The 20816-nt window shown below is 46.8% G+C and overlaps 1 protein-coding gene across 1 annotated transcript in view; it reads right to left on the reverse strand.

The window, feature by feature from the left end:
* GCN1 (GCN1 activator of EIF2AK4) overlaps positions 1-20816 on the reverse strand; it is a 1783851-nt gene that overhangs the window by 444664 nt on the left and 1318371 nt on the right. The window contains exons 39-40 of the mRNA XM_069619734.1: positions 9724-9792; positions 9110-9248 (exon numbers count right to left, since the gene is read on the reverse strand). Of these exons, the coding sequence (XP_069475835.1) occupies positions 9110-9248; positions 9724-9792 (208 nt within the window). The remainder of the gene's footprint in view (positions 1-9109; positions 9249-9723; positions 9793-20816) is intronic.

Below are 20816 nucleotides of genomic sequence, written 5' to 3' on the forward strand. Positions count from 1 at the left end.
CTTGTGCCCGTAGCATTTGAAAGCAGACGAAGCTCTAGCCTTGGCAAGCACCTACTTACAATCCGCTGGGAGATCATAGCCCCCAAACTCTAGTGCTGCAGGAGCCAGGCCTACAGGTTCAGCGATCCTGGGTCGTGGTGCAGAATTGCACCTCCTTCACAGGTGAGAAGATCTGCGTCTGCCGGAAGCTTGACTAAAGGAGGACGCCGATATGTCCAGAAGGTCCGGGTACCATATCTGTCTCGGCCACATCAGTGCAACGAGGATCATCGTGCACCGGGACCGTCTGAGTTGATCGACTAGTCGAAGAAGCAACGGATGGAACACATACAGAAACAGGCCGTCCCAGGGGAAAGAGAATGCGTCCCCCGTGCTCCCCGGCTGGGGAAACCTGCTGGCGAACCTCCGGCACTTGGTGTTCGTCGCCGTCTGTTAGGCAGAATCCTGTGCAGTGCCCTTAGGGACCACTACACAAAATTAAGACTACAGGTGGAAATACAAGTTTACCTTTGGTACAAGCCTGTACTACTATGTGATAGCAGTGGCGTAGCAGCCAGGCTTAACTCAAGAGTATATGAGCAGTAACAGAGATTACACAAAGGGACCACAATTACTGTGACTCAAGCAAACACTGACTCAAGGTTTCAGGTAAAAAAATAGAAGTACATTTATTTTTAAACCATCAGTTATAAACACAACTGTTCTATTAAACTTAAATAAAACCTCACGTTAAATATATGACAATTAACCAATTCACTTTGTACAGTAAGTCTCAAGGCAAGTATCCTATATTTGAATGAACCGGTGTTACGAACAAAACATGTTACCGCGAATACGAATGCGATCACTTTTTGACAGTTCAGTCTACTAACTAAACGCGTGTCCGGGACATGAAATGCTACCGGGGCAAAAACACACTTAGCACTTGATACCCAGTGGGAGTTGGGGGAAAAAAAATCACAGGCAATATTTTAGTTAGGCAGGCAGAATCGAGAAACACTCAGACAGGAGTTCAAAAATCAAAGGGCCGGAGCGAGAGATGAAAGACGCCGGGGCCTGTTGCTGAAGACCACACAGACAGCTCACGATTCAACGTAGCCCAAAAGTACTTCGATATTGTCAATGTTCGGAAGCAAAAGTTAAAAGAAGGATTGAAGACAAGGGCAAGCCTTGAAGATGAAGAAAAGGGATTCACCCAGTTTCCTCAAGTGGAACACAATACCTTATTTCAATGGTGCAGCTGGTGCCCTGGCAGTTGTTCCTGGGTGAAGGAGTACGTCTGAAGGGGGTCTGCACCACACAGGGATGAAACCGGCACCAGCGACAACGAATAAAAAGGTGCGCTCCTTAAAAACAGGAGAGGCTCTTCATGTGGCTATCTGGACCACTACAGCAGTGTGCAGCGATTTCGACCACAAAGGCGACCTCTGGCTGAAGATGATGAGCTGGTTATCCCCACCAGGCTCAAGGGAAGAAGACTCCGGACTGGATCTTCTCTTAGTCGTTGAAGGGTAGATTGATCGCTCAGGACTGCAGCAAAGCTTCACCGGGACGTGGTAGTTGCAGCAGCCGTCATTCTCTCTGCTTCTCTTCGGTTCCTTGTAGTTCCAGTGGCGACTGACTTCTAGCCCAAGAGACCTGCCTTTTATGCGCAAAAACCCCATTCACACAGCCTGGCTGTCAATCATGCAGCAGGGGGGTTGTCCAGCCCGGACATCCACCTCAGCCAATCATGGCAAAGTGTGACTTGAGTTTCCTAGGATACCCTGTGCACGGGGTACCTACACCCCTCCCTCACATTCAGCCCACCTAGACACCCAGGTGCCTTGAGGAGGGCTTCTCTTCAGAAGCCCACCAAAAGACAGTGAACAAAGAAGGCGTACCTAGTTTGCCGCGCAAAGTAAAACACAAGAAGGACTTTTACAAAAAGAAACGGCGAATAAACTCAACCGGAGCCAAAAGAAAGACGATTTAGTCAAGCGGGTTTATGTTCGAGGCTAATATAATAGCCAAGAACAGTACCACGTGTTAGGGAGAATTCTCTGCAAAGGCTAATTTCCCAAACCTAGTGAGTCCCCCAGCAGCTTTGCTGGATTTTTGGGGTTTATTTTTTTCTCCTGCTAAGAGTGAGACTCTTTTCCTCCCACTCTTATACATGATTTGAGGTGTTCCTTTGACTTTGTATGGGTTTTTTGGGCTATGGGGTCCTTTACCCCATAGGGCTTCATGTGTTTTTGGTATGTGGGTTACACAGCACCCTCCGTGCCGTAATCCAGGGGTGTCGTAGCGACCCCCAAACAAACTCCATACCCTGGGACTGACTACTGTCTCCCAGGGCATGTAAAGTCACCCTTGGCTTTACTAGTCTCAAATTGTGAACAGAACCAGTACAAACCATCCTATTGTGGACGTACTGGTCGGGGCAATTCGATTGCCCCAGGGTCTGTTGTTCGAGGGGGCACTGTCCAGTCCCCCCCGACCGAGTTTTGGCTGGTGGCAGTGGATACTACTTTTTAAATTCGACCGCGAATATATTCCTATGGGATTTTCCCATTGTTCGAGGCTACCACTTTTTAAAAATAGCCTTGAACATACCGCCGATTTATTAAATTAATATAAATTCACCGGTTGGTATTTTTTGCCGGAACTTGGTTCCAAAATGGCGTTTGTGTTCGCTTCTGTGACTCCAACCCAAGTCGAGCCCTTTGTTCCACTTTTTGGCGGGCTTCTCCACAGAAGCCTCCAAAAGTGGTGCCACTCTGTCTGGGTACCACAGGGGTGTGGGAGGGGGTTTAGGCACCCTGGACTGAGTTGCCTCGGCAACTCAAGTCGCACTCTTGTGTGATTGGCCCAAGTGGTGAGCCGCCCGGCTCACCACTTAGTATGTTTGAGTGACAGCTAGGCTGAATGAATGGGAGTTTTCTGCATAAAAGCAGGGCTTTGGGGACTGGAACTTCAGAAGTCGCCACAGGATCTAAAGAATCCGAGGAGGGAGAAGCTGAGCCGACCTGCAACGACACCACCGGTGGAGCGCTGCTGAACCGTCTCACCACTTTTGGTCCGGAGAGTCTTCTTCCTTTGACTGGTGGGGATAACCAGTTTGCCCGTCTTTTCGCCTTCCTGGACCATCTTGTGGCTGCCTTGCCCGTGCGAACCACCCCAGCAACCGGAACACCACGGTTTACCACTACCGCGAAGAAAAGTGTGGTACCTTGTAACCGGGAAACTCTGCAGCTGGTTTCTTCCCTGGCAGCACAACGACCTTCAGCTTTCCTCCATGTCGAGACCTCCTCTTCCTCTGGACGAAACACCGACTTGCACCCGCTGCCAGGAACTGCCCCCGCTGGAGCGTTCTTCCCACTTTCAGGTACTGTGTCCCGCCTGGCTTCCCTTGCGACAGATCCGTGGGTGACCGTAAATCCTCGACTTTCTAACCTGGGTTAGCCTGGGACCTGTTAACTAACTTTTCCTGACTTGATCTCAATCTTTTATGAACTTTCTACTAAGACTCTTTGGGCATAACCCCACTGTGTGACCCTGGACACATTTCGCTTGCTCTCAGTGGGCCTGGCATTTGAACTTCCTTGCTCTCCAGTAGACTTTGCCTAACCTGCCTCCCTGGGGTTCTTTGAAAAGTATTGGAATTTGTGTGCTTTCATAACTCTGCCTTTTTCCCTCCCTTTTTAATAACTTATCCTATGTTAAGCGCTCACCTCTGTCTGAAAATAAGTGGTGTTTCTCATTAAGACTTGTCTAATAAGTAATTAGGGTTGTATATATGTAATAGTGACTGTGTGTTGAATTTACTTACCTCTTTGTGCTAGTGTAATTTACAAGTGCATCTTTAAATAAATAATTATATACTTTTACACCAAAGCTCTGGTCAGTGTTTGCTTGTGCTACTGTATCTCTGTACCTATTGTGTATACTCTATATACTGCTTAACTCATCTTGAGAGATGTCTGACTGCTCAGCCACAGCTACCAGGTAAATCTGGGCGGTATAGACTGCTACCAATTGGGTTTACTGCCAAACACCTGTAGCCCTAAATCTTTTGCAGTGGTCCCTAAGGGAACTGCACAGGTTTCTGCCTAACACAACATTTATCTAATATAAATCGCGGTAGAAAAGTTAGGGTAGATACCACTGCCACCAGCCAAGTCTAAATGTTAAAAGAGCGAAACAATGCTCTAGGAGCTACAGATAAAAAGGGATATGAATTAACCCTTTCCAGTACTCCATGGAAGATGGGGTGTACTGGATCTGTGGTAGATTGACTAGGTAAAGTTAATGGTATCTTCACCCGTTTCTGGGGGACGGTAGTCGCCTCAGAAATGGAGTCGAGGGAAGGCTCAAAGACAAACCTGTGTTACTGCACTGAAGGTGCTGTGTAACACACAACAAAGAAGGGGGTCCTGCAGTGGTGTGCTCCAGAGCCCCAGATCACACAAATAGTAAAAACACACATGGCAAAACACATGTAAGAGTGGACAAAAGGTGTACACTCTTACCAGGTGAACAAAATAACTACAGAAATCCAGCAAAGGTGCTGGGGGACTCACTAGGTGAGGGAAATTAGCCTTAGAAGGAGAATATTCCCTAACACTGTTGCAAACAGATTGATCTGGGGATTGCCCCATCTGCGGAACAGGTGATCCATTTGGTCCTGCCGAAGTTCCCACTCGTGGCAAGAGCGCAGCTCCCGGCTGCGAGTCGGCGATGGTGTTCTTCACTCCTGCCAGATGAAACGGGACGAGGAACATCCCCTGGGATACGGCCCAGTGCGAAAGGTCCAGCGCCTCTTTGGAGAGCGCCGGGGATCTGGTTACCCTCATGCTTCCGGATGTAGAACATCATGGTGGTGTTGTCCGTGAAGACCCGTACCACTTTGCCCTTAAGGGACGGAAGGAAGGACTGGAGGGCCCAAAACACTGCCTGCAGCTCCAGCACGTTAATGTGCAACGACTTCTCCTCCGGCAGCCACAGGCCTCTTGCATGAAGACTTCCGGAATGCACTCCCCATCCTTCTAGAGAGGCGTCCGTCGTGACAGTCTCCTGATGAGGTGGGGTCTGGAAATCCGCACCTGGGGACAGATGTGCGCACACTCCCCAACACCTTATCGCTCAACAGAAGATCTCCAGTGTGATCTTGTCCACTTGTATCCAGCGAGCGTCGAGGAACTCCTGCAACGGCCGCATCCGTAGCCTGCACACCCGAATGATGTATATGCATGTAGGGACTTGATGGACCTCACCCTTGCAACCGTCAGGGCCAACAGTCGTCGTACCTTGCCCAAGATGGCCGTGATCCTCTTCCCCACCGGGGCCAGGCACTTGGTGAATACTTGTGGTGGAAGGTGCTGGAGACGCTGAACTCACCCTGGCCGCCAAGGAGCCCGTCGCAACGGTGCTCCCAGAGGTAGAGGACTCGCTGTGCTTTGCCTTATGTTGGGCCCCCATGGGAGGGTTGCCCTCAAAGGTCTTAGAAGACCGCTCAGCTTTCTTCTTCTGGGCAGTGGAGGCATGCTGCCGGGACTCACCCAGAGCAGGGGCCTTTGCCTGCAGCCACTCGAAGCGCCTGCGTCGGTCCGCCCGCGTGCGCGCCACCATCTCCCGACAAGCCACGCAGTCATCCTCCACATGCGACTTATCCGAGTGTAGGCAGTAGAGGCACAGGGAATGTCCATCTGAAAAGACGTTCCGTAGGTTGCAGCCGGGGCAAACCTTGAAGAGAGGCGCCGAGTCCTTCTCCTACACCATGTCCACGCGGGGTAGGCCTTGAAGAAGCTTCTGGAATCCACCAAGAAGAAACTGGATGAAAATCCACCCTTGAGGGGCGCTGAAGAATCCAAAACGGGTCCCTGTTAATGGGATGGTTAATCGGGGGAGCTTGAGGCTCGATTGACCAAAAAAATAGAGAAAAACTTGTAGAAAAATCGCAAAACCTAGTAAAAGCTTGTGAGCTATAGCACGAGGACTCCCAACACTTGAACGTGCGGTAACAATCTGAAGATGGCTGCCAGATGAGGGGCTGGATAGAGGACAGTCATTGGCTGGGGGGCAATATGACCCAGAGACCAGTGATTGATTGGTTAGGAGAAAGACAGTTCAGAAGTGAAACAGTTTTTTCATTACAGAGGATTCCCAGCCTGACAACGGGGAATATTCATGAGCATGTGAATCCATGCCAGACCCCATGCGGATCGGATTCTCGTTGTTTGCAAAGTCCAACACTCATCAGGGGACATTTTGGACTGGAATCATGCCTCTGGAGATCCAGCAGGATACCCACGAAGTTAATGATATTCGGTATTTGGAAGACTGCACCGCACAATGGCTTAAGGTCCCAGGGTATTGGGGTATTTTATTTTTCATTTATGTATTCGTGTATTGCAGCCTTACAAGGTCACAGCATGGAGTGGGTGTTAGGCAGAATAACATGCAGTACCCTTTGGGAACACTACATACAATTAAGACTACAAGTGATAGTACAATTTCACCTTTGGTACAAGCCTTTACTACACAGTAAAGTGGTAGCGATGGCTGAGCAGCCAGACTTATCTCAGTGTCGCTGCATAACTGACAGGGTCTACTACCCTTGTGTTACTGAAAGTAATCAGAAAGTAATCTATTGTCTTACCCTCCCTCCCCCAGAAAAAACAGTTAGATGTCCTAAATAAGGTCCGTGCTTTGATCTGTGTAGTCAAAGCTTAGTGTTGTGTTTTTATTATGTGTTTATATGCTTTATGATAGTACTTACTTACCCAATAATCTCTTGGTCGGCTTGTATATAAAATAAACCCTTTATTTTTTACAATACATGGCGTGTTAGTGTTTCTTTGGCCCATATGTATCATACAATTTCTTTGTACTCAATTCTATAGCCCTCTTTCCCTCATAAGATAAGCCTGGCTGCTCTACACTACCCTGAACTCAGGTGGTACAGCCTTATACGAAGAGTGGAGTCTTGTACTGCCTCAGTTGAATGGTTTTGCTAAGCCCTTATTTTAACTTCAGAAAAGCTGTCCTAACATCCAAGCTTAGTCTAGGAGGGAGAAGGGCTGTGGTTAAGCACAAAGACCTCAGTGCACCCCTATAGTGGAGAATACACTTATACACAGTTTTATAAATATTGTTATTTATTATAAACATTAAGGCAGCTAACACAGTATTAGAATTACAGGTAAGTAAACGTATTCGCATTTATATACAGTAAGACATGTGTTAAGCATTATTCAGCTCAATAGTAAACTCTTATACAGGTAAGCAGTAAGAGTAGCATTCAAGTTGAAGCAAATTAATTCTTATAACCAACATTTAAGCTAAGTAATACATATACTGGTAAGAACCTTCAGGCAACCTATACTTTAGAAAGTCGAGCCCTATCTGGGAATGATCGTCTCAAAGTCAGTGGAGACACTGGGTGAACGAGCCCCCTGGGAGGAAAAACAAAGAATGGCAGACACTGTCAAAATAGCAGGTTTCTTCTGTGTTGCAGGTAGGTAAAATGTCTAATTAAAAGGTGGTTCAGGGAAGTCAGGCAGGTCCCCTGGAGGATTGTAGACCAAAGAAGTGTCCTTAGGCCTGGGAGAACACAGTTGGGTTGTCCACCCCAATGTGTCTCAGAAAGCTCAGGAGGAGTCCTATTTAACACAGCATGCATCCAGGTAAGTACCTTTTCATGAAAAAAAGAAGACAGTGACACCAGCGGGTCCCCAAGCGAAACAACAGCAGCTCCTGTTCAGATTTTTGGCCTGGAGGCTGAAGAAGGCAGACCGTCCGTTTCTTTGGATAGGATTTCCAGCAGACAATGTTCAAGATACTGGCTCGTTGGGACTCGACACAGGCTTTGGTTCAGCGACTGTTGTCACACAGCAGGCTTCTCTCCGTTTCTCCGTCCCCGATTTGGAAGGGGAGGCATCTCAGAGCAGGAAAGTGTTGATCAGAATAGGAGGTTGGAGCAGCAGCGGTACTCAGCAGTCACGGGAGGTGGCTGCAGACGTCTTTCCTTGGATTCTTCATCCCTTAGATACTCTCTCGTTCAGCTCCTCGACCCTCGCCTTTATGCAGAAACCCAGCCCATCAGCAGTCACATTCAAACTTTGGGTAGTGGGGTAGTGGCTGCCCCAAGGGGACAGCAAGCCTTCCAGTCAGAACTGGATTCAAGCAGACACACTGGAGGACAAAGACCTGCAGTGTTTCGTGCACTCCCAGCTTCCTTTCCTCCCCGACGCGCTGGCGGGCTATCCAATGGGAGTCTGGCAAAAACAAAGAGTGAGCAAGGCCTCCTCCACTCAGGACAGCAGAAGACGGTTCAAGAAAGTCAAAAAATAAGACGGGCATCTTTTTACTATAATGGAGGCCCATGAGTCACTTACCGTTGCTGCGACAGCAGCCTGCGTGAACGTTTCACTAAAATGTCAGTAGATAATATCCACTGCCACCAGCTACTCAGATGAACTTGTCACTGTAACTAGAAAGTTATAGGAAATTATCAGTCTATCTGTAGGAACCGCAGTTATCAAAAGGAATATAAATAGGGCAGCTCAAAGAGCTACCAGCAACACTGCACAGAAAGTGCTGTGTGCTACAATAATAAATTGCAGATGCCTTAAAAGGTAGAGGAAAGCAACCAGAAGGGTTGAAAAGGGTTCCTAGATGTAGAGTAAAAGACTAAGATAGTGTGGAAAAGGGGACCCATTCACTCAGGAAAACTGATTTAAAAAACTCCAAGACTCCAGCAAAAAGTGCAGGTGGACTCACAAGTGGGGAAAATATTACACAAAAATGAAATTCTAGCGCACAAAAATGAAATTCTAGCTAACAAACGATAAGCTAGGCAACAGGGTTCCCTTAACATAGGGCTGAGAGAATTAATCTCAACATACATCGACCAACTAGTTGTTCATTCAGAGACAGTGATGTGAGGGTATTCACACAGACCAAATCAGGGTACTTGGTGTACCATGATCATTAGAGCTTAGGGTGTCTCCAAAGTATATCTAATTAAGACTTTAGACCTCGGCAGCATGCTCAGCCGTTTGTAAAGAAAAATAAAGGAGAATTCTTAGGCACTGATCTCTCACCTCCTTTACGGATGATCACTTACCTTGTGCAGCTCCAGATCGATCGACAGAGCTCTGTTCAGATGCCAGAGTTTCCATCAGCCATGGCAGCAAATCGTCGAAGCAGGTCTCTCCCATCCCCTTGACCATAGCACCCAAAGCCTTGGCAGACACAGTCCGCACCTGGGAGAGGTTAGAAAAAAGACAATTTGTAATGATATATGCAGAAGAAGGCAGCCCTAAAGATAAGCAGGGTATCAGCCACTGCTACTACCTAAAAATAGGCAAACGCCCATAAAAATAAAAAGAGAATAAAAAACTCTACAAAAATTAGAAAAGACACATAGCCTGTACACCTGCTTTCACTCATGCAGCTCTATTGATGCGTTTTGGACAGAAGTACACTTGGAGCCACAGGACAAAACTCTGAAGAGGTTTAATATGCATAATCGAGTAGATACAAATTTGACCTACTTATAAAAAACTCCCATTAGGACTTACTAAAGTCTCTGCAATCAGCAAAGCAAGGTAGATACTACTCAGGATTAAGTGTATGCTTACAATCACCCATTTTGATGGCAAAGTTTGACAAATGCAAACTAATATTCACTTGTCTGATATATGATAGAAGGTGGAAATTAAAGAATGAATCTCTTACCTCCGGCACAGGGTCAAGCAAGGAGGCTTTAAGGCCAGGTGTAACACTGGGAAGGTATGGAGCAAGATCCTAAAACAAGGACAAAGATGATTAAATGACTGGTTAAACAGACCTGATCGTATTCAAGTGAGCAATGGAGCAGTCATGTTCACAGTGCATGCAGCCAATATCTGAGGAAGGAAACCCAACGTGCAAATTATAGCCAATTCTACCACTTTATTACTATCAAACATACAGTTAAAAAATAAAGCCACTTTTAAGCCCTAGAAATTGGCACATACTCCCAACCTGATCCCCTACTTGAACTCGCAGAGCTCCATGGATAAGTACAGCAAGTGTAACCAGCAGAGATGTGACAAAGGAAGGCCCTCTACTATTATTACTGCAAACATTTCAGATATGAGACAAGATCTACACTAGATAGCTTATGTGGCAGAGTTCCATAAAAAACAGATAATGTCATCTAATCCCAAATCTGCATGGAAAAGGCATGTGCCAAACCATCCTAGATTGGACAATTCTAGCAACTCATCACATCCCACAGGTTGACATTAATCTGTGCTATACCTCTTGAGACCATTTCCACGATCTAACTCAAGCTGAAATGAATATATCCTCCCATCTTGGTCTACTGGCGGTTCTTCAGCACCAAGGTCTTGCTCTGCTACCAGCCATTTCGTTATCAAGAGCCAATTAGCAAACAGCCAGGCTCTCTCCTTTCCAAGATTATTAAAAGTGTTTCAGTTGTTACATGCTCCCGACTTTAACTGGAAGCATGCACAATAAGCATAAAATAGTGGGATCCAGCTGCCATTTTAGGAAGCCTGCTTATCATTCCACAACCCATCCCCGAACCTGTGCTATATCCAAGCATCTCCACAACATAAGCAAAACATGTGCTGTATCCGAGCTACATCTTCAGCAAGCTGGGCCTTCATATTTTCCATGAAGTGCAGTGATTGGTGCATTTGTAACAAATTAGTTTAATCTGACTACTTCATTCAGTATCCATCTTGATTGCCTTGTTCCCTCTACCATTTGTCCCTGACTCAGAGGGCCTTCTTATGCTTTGTTAAGATGGATTTCTAAAAATCAACCCTGGTGGGCAGATGTTATGAGGGCGCACTAGTTATGGTGAACAGGGAGACTCAGTTTAGCCAAAACCCAATAAAGGCAGCAGTGGAGGGCAGTGAAGGTTTAGTCTCAAGAGTCCACACATAGTAACACAATTCAGCTTAGACAGTCCGTTATAAAAATAGCAATATTTATTTAGGCCATTAGAACACATCAAGAAATAAAATGAGCAGGTAGTAACATCACAAAAAACCAGAGAACACAAATATATACATTTACCAGTAGGTTCACTAAATAACTAAAAAGGTGAAACCGGAAAGAGCTCAGATGTAGGTTAAATGATTAGAGCCTATCATAAGTACAATTCCCTTTACTTAATAAGTTCAGCCAAAAGTTGTATGGGGCCTAGTGCCCAAACGCCACAGGTTTCTCCCAGGAAGGTATTATCCACAGGGATGCAATGGGCCTGCGGTGGTGATTCAATACAGTTCAAAACTAGATCAAAGTTCAAAAACTATTTGTCAGAAGACCAGAGAGTTCTCCCTCTTCCATACCCAAGGCTAACCCAGGGGGCAGGATACTTGACCCAGGTTTGATGACCAAAAGGTAAGTAAGAGGGAAATGGGAGACAAAGGGCTTTGCACCCAAGGTTATCCTATGGAGGACAGGGGGGCGGAGGGGGCGGTACAAGTATGCTTACTTACCCCCCGGATTCCAATTTTCCCAGGGATCACAATGGATCTTCGGGGGGGGTTTGAGTCGTTGGAAGTGCATCTTTTGTGCTTTTTTTCGGGTGAGACGTGCCCAGGGGTTGCAGATTTAAGTGCTCTCCCAGGCAAGTTCAACTGCAAGATGCAAGCCTGCTCGATGAAGAAATGCTGACTTTTGCGATGCAGAACCAGATCACGGATGACAAAAAGCGAGTTCCAGTGACAATCACTGTTTGCAAATGACGACTGGCATCCTCTTTCAGTCACGGTCAAACAAGCAGCTCCAGGACAGGTTCCCTCGATGCTAGGAAGCTGAAGCTTCAGGACATGGTGATTAATGGCACAAGCTGGTTACCACCAAAGCACAGGGCTTGGTGACTATTGAGAGGTAGTCCACGAGGGAGCTGGTCAGTTTACCAGGCAGTCCAGGGACACTTCTGAAGGATTATTGTGGCATGCAGCCTAGAGAAGATGAGACTTTACTTTATAGTATTTATAAAGTGTGGCCATGGAACCTAAGGATTGAGGGTGCTACAAGACATGACCTCACAGTATCAAAAGCAGCTAAAACCTGGTTAAGAAACATATCCGCAGGATAACTTAATTAAAAAGGTGGGTCTTCAGCCTTTTTTTGAATATCTCCAAAGATTGAATTCCTCTCAACTCTGGGGGAAGAGAGTTCCAGGCTTTGGGCCCAATCGGAAAGAAATTGGAGACCTTAGCAGTACTGCATTTTGGCACAAATAGCAGGTGCTGATTATTCGATCTCAAAGCTCTTCCATTTATTCTCGCAGTGAGTAGCTGTTGTAGGTAAACAGGCATATTTCCCTATCTGCATTTTTGTATTATAGTCAGGGTGTCTGAATAAGATTCTGGACTTCACGGGGAGCCAGTTGAGACAGTGTCTGGCTAGCGTGACATGGTCTATGCGCTCGAGTCTCATGACAACTCGTATGGCTCAATTTTGACAAACTTGAAGTTTGTTTCTATCAGCTTTGTCCATGTCCATCAACAAACCAGAACAGTAATCAATGTTTGCCCCTATAATTGCGCTGGCAATAGTTTTAGCATTATCTTGCGAAATAAGGGGTCTTAAATGTGCCAATGTTTTTATATAACAAGCCCAGGATAAGACCAGACTGCTGACATGTTGCTTCATAGAGAGTCGCTGATAAAATGTGAGTGATCATTTCTTCACCTAGAGGAAAACTATCATATATTGGGCCAAGCTTTTTCAACATATGAGTTGCTCCAATAACTAGAGCTCAGTTTTGGATTTGTTAAGAGCTAATTTATTATGAACCATCCATGTTTCAATAATGGCAAAAACTTTATTAATAGCAAGTTCATCCAAATCATGCGAACCAGATAACAGGATGACACATTGCGTGTCATCCGCGTGGTTGGTGAATATCACACCCTCTTGATCCAGCTTGGCAAATAGGGGGGCGGTGAAGATAATATAAAAGCATGGAGAAGTGCAAGCTCCTTGTGGCACCCCACAGGTAACAGTAATCGGCGCAGATTCAGCCTCTCCACAAAACACCCTGGGGAGAAACTAGCGACCTCATGCAACCTGGTGGGCATAATTGAGTGGTCCACCAGATCGAATGCCACGGAGAAATCAAGCAACATAAGCAAGGAAGCTTCATTTTGGTGCATGCAGGCCAGTAACTTAGATTTAAGCTCCAGAAGAGCCGTCACTGTAACAAAACCAACACAGAACCCAGACTGGTGGTCATTTAGTATGGGATATATTTTTAAATGTTCCGAAATTTGTTTGTAAGCCACACGGTCTAGGATTTTCAGTAGAAAGGCAGTTTTTGTGATTGGCCTATAATTATTGGGGAGATCAACTGGTAGACCTGGCTTCTTCAAAATAGGCCTGACCCCATTTGATCACACTAGTCCAAGGGTTGAAGGAGCGACAAGGGTCTTTCGAGATCAGGCAGATGAGCAGGGCTTCACCAGGCCAATCAATAGAGCGGATTCTGATCCACTGAAGAAGTCACCCTCACGTCATCAACGGGCTGCTCTTCTTTGAAGGATTCTTGGCTCCAACTTAGATCTGAAGACGGACTGCAGCTGAAAGCAAGTCCAGGCCCATCAATGGAAAGGATCTGCACCAAACAGCCAGTAGTTGTGCACTGAGGGATAACTGGTTTCAGAGCCACCAAAGCAGCAGGTTCTCTGGCACCAGGCATGTGGACTGGGACTAGACATCCCAGCCCCCTTCCAGTGACCCAAACACACACAAAGGCTCACTAGCGAAGAAAGCAATAGCGTTACCGGGCAATGCACAATGTTACATGGGACTTCCTGACCTGAGATGGCAGGAAGGCGGCCAAACTATATAATATGGCCAAAGGACAAGTGAAAATCGTGTGGCATGGCCATTTTTTTATATTTTTGATTTGTTTATAGGGCACTACAGCAAAGCTTTTTTTCACACTATCATTTAAAACATTACAATACAATCTCATTTATTAACAATTCATATAAATGAAATATGTTTATGAATAGAAAACAAATAGATGATAAAAATCAACTGCACAATCATTCTCCAAAATATCCCTATCATTGCACCTTCCCGTATAAAGATTATACATTCATTTTAACAAATCAAAATACCACCCATGGGTTTTATTAGCAATTACAAAGTGTTACACTACCAAAGTTTGAACTTTACATTGCATATCATGCCCATCTAGACTGGTGTGGAGGCCTCTCTAGAGGAAGCATTTGTTAAGACCGATTTCTAAAATCTGGCTGGGTGGACAGATTTTAGGAAGCTACCCTAGTTATAGTCAACAGGGGAACACTGGGAGTTTAGCCAAACCAAATCAAGGTAAGCATGGAAGAGTGGTCAAGGTGAAGTCCCGGGAGAGGCGAGTGAGGTCAGGGGTCCACAATGAGTCCACACAATGATTCTACGTAGACAGGCAGGTACAAAAATACTCTATTGTACGCCCCAAACACACACTATAAAAATGCATCAAGCAAGTAATATCACACAAAACTCTAAATATAAAAACATATACAGCCACAGTTAGTTAATAACATGCATATAATTCAAGTAGTTAGGCAATAGTTAGGCAATTGCCTAACTAGGAATAGAAGCCTTAGGAGTCCAACCCCAAGTTTAATAGGTCCTTGCGCCCAAAAGTTCACAAATTACCTATAGAAGATGGGAAGTTAAGAAATGTTACTGTGGGAGTGACGATTGTTCCAGAAGTCTTTCAAAAGGATTTAAAGTTAAGTAAAGTACTTTTCCTAGCCTCTAGAGCAGCTCTCTCAATAAACATTTAAAAAGCAATGGAAAGGAACATAAATCAAAGTTCTCCATGGAATGTATAATGGAGGCGATAAGGGTGCCAGCCACAAGTCTGATTTTCCCAAAGAACTTGGCAGGTTGGACAGGGGTCGCTGGAGGTAGGTTTTCCCACCGTTGGATCCAGTAGAAGCAGCCCAGGAGCTGCGGGTGCAAGCAAGTTTCCGGTCGGGTTCAGGAGCGGAGAGCAACGGTTTCCAGTGCAGAAATGCAGCAGGCACCGATGCAGGACTCAGGACACTACCAGACGGGGGAAGGCCGGTTCCAGCGACAGTCACCACACATGGGAAACCGCCGGCGTCTCAGTAATAGAGAACCAATGAAGCCTTCCAAAACAGGGCCCGTCAATGCTGAGATGCTGAAACTTGGCAGGAAGGTGACTTGTGGGACTAGTTGAGACCCCTGTAGTTCCAGGACAAAATGAGGAATGGCAACGCTTCTAGCATGGTAGCCCAAAACTGAGCTGGTCAGTCCATCGGGTGGTCCAAAGGGTCAAAACATCAGCAACGGTCTTCTGAGATCAGGTAGTCTAACAGGGCTTCCCTGGGACAGCAGCAAGAATGGTCGTCTGGATTCGTCCTCTGGACATCTGCACAGCCACACAGGATACTTGGCTCCTCCTCTCATCTGTTGTAATGGTTGCAGGACTCTTCCTCTTATCCTAAATTCAGGTGAGTTATTAAACTCAACCCACCAATAGCAAGGATCTGCACCACTAACGCACACCAGCTGTGGCCCAATCAGCAGGCACACTAGTCACACTGACGGTTTATAGTGACATTTTCGAATGTCAGATTTTCGAATGCCTTATTCTCAAATGAAAAATGCCGGAAAAAAATGTAAAATAAACCAAAAATCCCTTTTGTCCGAGTCTAGGGTGATACAAAATTCATTGGAAGATGCTATGTGCAATATGAAAAAAGTTACTCAAACAGATAACACGTAAAAAGGGAAACAGTTTCCCAGTACTGACAGCCTGAAGGACTAGTCAAAGTCCCCATACAAAATGAGCAAAAAGGCCAGTGAAGTGAAGCTGAAGGCTTAATTTCTCTGTAAAATGTTGGGGCATTGTGTAAAACAAAAGAAAATAGTTTCAGAGACCATAGAATATGGAGGAAATGTTGCCTAAAAGAATAACTTTCCTAACAGCTGTTAACGGACAAACAATGTCCCAAAGCGTCATAATTGCGATTGTTAGAGCTGGAAAGATTACCCAAAATGGATCTCCCCAAAAACGAATTTGTCTTCATTGCATCCATTTCATGCAGAAAGCCCACGACAAGCTCTGTACGCTTATTCAAGAAAAAAGCATTGAGTAGGGTTAAGTTACTTACCTGTAACTTTTGTTCTCCAGCATGGGTCTGGCATGGATTCACATGCTCATGAATATTCCCAGTCAGGCTGGAAATCCTCAGTAAAAGAAAAAAGTTTGACTTTCGCTTGAAAACTGTTATCCTCTAAACCATTCACTTTCCTCTGGGTCATACGGCCCCCATCCAATGACAGTCCTATCCCTAAGCTCCAACCCTGGTGGCCATCTTCAGATTTGATAAGCACGTAAAGGGGCAGTATGAACCAAGAAGAGCCAGAGAGGCGAAGGCTGGAAGGTTTGCATGTGAATCCATGCCAGACCCATGCTGGAGAACAAGAGTTACAGGTAAGTAACTTAACCATTCTCCAAGCAGGGGGTCTGGCATGAATTCACATGCTCATGAATAAAGATTACACAGCAGTACCAAGGTGTGTGTGAACCTCGACGTAGGAGCCCTGCAGATGTCGAGCAGGAGCACACCAGAGAGAAATGCCATTGTTGTTGCAATGGTTCTGGTGGAATGGGCATTCTGCCAACCTGGCGAGGTCGGTCCGCCAGCCGATGACAGTGCCTGAAGCAGCCGGAGAGCCACCTGGAGATGGAAGCCTTCAACAAGGCCTTTCCGTGATTCACAGGTCCAAAATTGATGAACAACTGAGAAGCCTTGCGAAAACTCTTTGTGCGTGCCATGTAAAACCTCAAGGGACAAGCAACGTCCAGCGATTGCAAGGACATCTCTGCTGGCAACAATGGATTCAGGGAGAAGACAGGCAACACCAAAGGCTTGTTGAGATGGAACTCAGACAGCACCTTTGGCATAAAGGTGGGATGTGTACGCAGTACCAGCATGGAAGTACATGTACGGCTGCTTGCAAGACAAAGCCTGGATCTCCCCGACCGGCCTAGCCGACGTGACAGCCAGGAGGAAAGCAGTCTTCCACAAGCAGAACTTCAGCTGGGCACGATACATTGGTTCAAAGGGGGCCCCCCCATGAGTTTAGTCAAGACCACATTTTGTTCCCAAGCTGGGGCCAGGGCCTTCACTGGCGTAAAAGTTCTGAAGAAGCCCTTGAGGAACTCCTTGTCCGTACGACCACAGGTAGGGTGTACCCAGTGCCCTGGTATAACGGAATATCGCAGCAAGGTGTAACTTGATAGAGGCATGAGCCAGCCCAACTTTGGAAAGCAGGTATGGCAGAAGCTGCAGGGATGTGACACGTAGGGGAGCACTCTTCTGTGCTCGGCACCACACGGAGAAGTGCTTCCACTTTTGTCGATAGCACCTCAAAGTTGAGGAGGCTCTGGCCCTGACCAGGATGGTCTTGCATTCCGCTGGTAAAGCATAATGTCCAAATTCTAGGGATGCAGGAGTCTAGCGCCGACGTTCAGTGACGCCGGGTCGTGGTGTAAAATCGCCCCTCGTTCTCTCATGAGAGGATTAGGAAGAAGAACAAGTTACTTCTTACCTGGTAAAGTTCTTTCGACGGGATGTTCCTCCGACGTATTCCAGCTTGCTGGCCTCGGAAATTTTTTCTGTAGAGGGCGCTGCGCGTCGACGTCCGCCGAGTCGATGTCCTTTGACGGCCACGTATCGGCGCCGACGTCACCATGCCCATAAATAGCCACGCGCTGCGTCCGTTGCTCAGTTCCGTTTTGTAGCATAAGAAAAGGCATGCCTGAATTGGTTATTGACCTTGAAGGAGCGTAAGCTGCAACCACAAGGGAAGTTATCACTGCGGGGATGGTTGGGAGGGGTGATAAGGAATACGTCGGAGGAACACCCCTTCGAAAGAACGTTACCAGGTAAGACGTAACTTGTTCTTCGAAGGGATTGTGTCCTCCGACATATTCCTTATCTTTGATAGACTCCCATAGCAGTGGCATGTAATTGGAGGTGAGAGTGTTATGTATCCCTTTAGGGATGGACCGAATGTAATACGCCTTGCCAAATCTAGTCTCTTGAGCAGTGGAGAAATCAGGTTTGTAAAATTTTGTGAATGTATGTGCGGACGACCATGTGGCAGCCGCACATATGTCCCGGACCGGTACCCCTCTTTGGAGAGCCGAAGAGGCTGCGATACCCCTGGTTGAATGAGCCCTGAGATTTTGGGGTGGCTCTTTCCCTGCTAGTCTATAACATTCCAGGATGGAAAAAATAATCCACCTGGAGATGGTTTGTTTTGTTATGGGTAGTCCCAACTTGTGACCTGAGTATCCTACAAACAGTTGGTCTGGTTGCCTGATCCTAGCCGTTCTGCTGATGTAAAAGCAGAGAGCTCGCCTAGGGTCCAGCCTATGTAGCCTTTCCTCCCCTTTCCCCGGATGGGGAGGAGGGTATAACGAAGGTAAGGTAATTTTCTGAGTAATATGAAATTCAGAAACCACCTTTGGGAGGAAATTAGGCTTCACCTGTAGGACAACTTTGTCCTTGTGGAAGATTGTATGTGAGGGTTTACAGGAGAGAGCTTGTAGCTCGCTCACCCTCCTAGCAGATGTTGGTGCTACCAATAGGACAGTTTTAATCGCGAGAAATCTCAGCGCACAAGAATGAAGTGGTTCGAATGGAGTGCCCATTAAGAAGTTTAAGACTAAATTTAAGTCCCATAAGGGAACCTGGAATGGTTTTGGAGGGTAAACATTAGTTAGTCCCTTGAGAAATTGTACCACTAGAGGAAGTTTGAAATACGATGCTTCCTCCGCAGTGCGCTTGAAGATAGAAAGCGCTGCGAGATAGCCTTTTACAGTGCCTACTTGAAGGCCTGAGTTTGCCAAGTAGAGTAGAAACGATAACACTGTTGGTGTACCACATGAAAAAGGGTCGATATTCTCTTCCCTACACCAGCTGCAAAATTTGTTCCAACGGCAGCGGTATAAAGACTTTGTTGCCGGTCTTCTGGCCGAAAGCAACACCTCAATGACGTCATCAGGGAGATCCCAATCCTTGTACCTCAACCTTTCAGAAGCCAAGCGTGAAGGTTGAGGGTTCTGGTGTCTGGATGGAGAACCTGACCTCCCTCCTGCGAGAGAAGATTCTCTTTGAGTGGAAGACGGATTGGAGGACAGATGGACATTATCTAGAAGGTCCGGGTACCACGTTCTCCTGGCCCAATCCGGGGCAATTAGGATCATGGCCTTCCGGAATCTTCTCAACCTCCTGATCATTTGAGGACTAACAGGGACTGGAGGGAACGCGTATAGGAGTGGAAACTCCCAGTCCACTACGAACGCATCTCCTAGAGCTCCTGTTCAAGGGAATTTCCCCCGAGAGAACAGATCGCACTTCTTGTTGGTGCTTGTGGCGAACAGATCCACCTGAGGGGTTCCCCAAAGGGTGAAGATCTCTCGAAGGACTTCCTGAGCTAGCTCCCACTCGTGGGAGACAGTGCTCTGCCTGCTCAGAGCGTCCGCTGTCAAGTTCTTCTATCCGGCTAGGTGGACAGCCGATAGAGAGATTCCTTCTTGGATTGCCCAAAACCAGAGCTGCATCGCCTCTCTGCACAGTGGCAGTGATCCTACGCCTCCTCTTTTGTTGAGGCAGTGCATGGCCACCGTGTTGTCTGTCATTATCAGGACATTTTTCCCCTGTACTGATGGCAGGAAAGCTTTCAGCGCTAGTCTGATTGCTCTCAGCTCTAATAGGTTGATGTGTAGTCTGGACTCCGATGGAGACCAATGACCGCTGATGGTCAAGTCGTTGGCATGGGCTCCCCACCCCGTGAGTGAGGCGTCTGTGACTACTGTTATCCCCGGCCATGGTTGCCAAAACAGTTCTCCTTTTAAGATGTTGTCTGGATAGGCCCACCATTGAAGGTCGCGGGCTACCTTGTCCAGAATCCGGAGGAGATCTGTCATTCTCCCTGAGAATTGCGACCACTGACTTCAGTGCCCACTGAAGAGATCTCATTCTCAGGCGAGCCTCTGGCACAACGAAGATGCAGGATGCCATGAGGCCTAGCAACCTCAAAAAGTCGAAGGCTGGGAGACGTTGGGCATTTTGAAACTTGGTAACCATCTGTAGAATATCTCTGGTGGCGAGGCTTTTCCCAGGGAAGTGTCCAGGACCGCTCCAATGAACTGGAGTCTCTGTGATGGTATCATCTGTGACTTCTTTAAATTGAGGGAGAAGCCCAGTCTGTGAAGGAAGTGGCAGACATAACCTAGCTGGGTCTGGGCCTGTTCCGAAGATACAGCCCTGATCAGCCAGTCGTCCAGGTAGGGGTAGACGTGGATCCCTTCCCTCCTCAGACTCGCCGCCACTACCGACATCAGCTTGGTGGAGACCCTCGGGGCGGAGGTCAGCCCAAATGGCAGAACTCGAAATTGATAATGAGAGTCGCCAATTGCGAACCTTAGGTATTTCCTGTGTTTGAGATGGATTGGCACATGGAAATAAGCATCCTGAAGGTCCAGAGATACCAGCCAGTCCTGGAGCTGGAGGGCCTGAAGGATCTGAGAGAGAGTTGCCATCTTGAACTTGTCCTTCCAGAGAAACTTGTTCAATTCTCGTAAGTCCAGGATGGGTCTCAGTCCTCCGTCCTTCTTTGGTATGAGAAAGTAGGGGGGAGTACCAGCCCTTGTTCCTGTCCACTACAGGTACCGGTTCTATGGCACCTTTCTCTAGAAGGTCTATAATGTCCTGCAAGAGGAGCGGATCTGGAACTTTTAG

The sequence above is a fragment of the Ambystoma mexicanum genome, chromosome 10 (genome assembly GCF_040938575.1).
Source record: "Ambystoma mexicanum isolate Mex_15411 chromosome 10, UKY_AmexF1_1, whole genome shotgun sequence".
NCBI classification, from domain to species: domain Eukaryota; kingdom Metazoa; phylum Chordata; class Amphibia; order Caudata; family Ambystomatidae; genus Ambystoma; species Ambystoma mexicanum.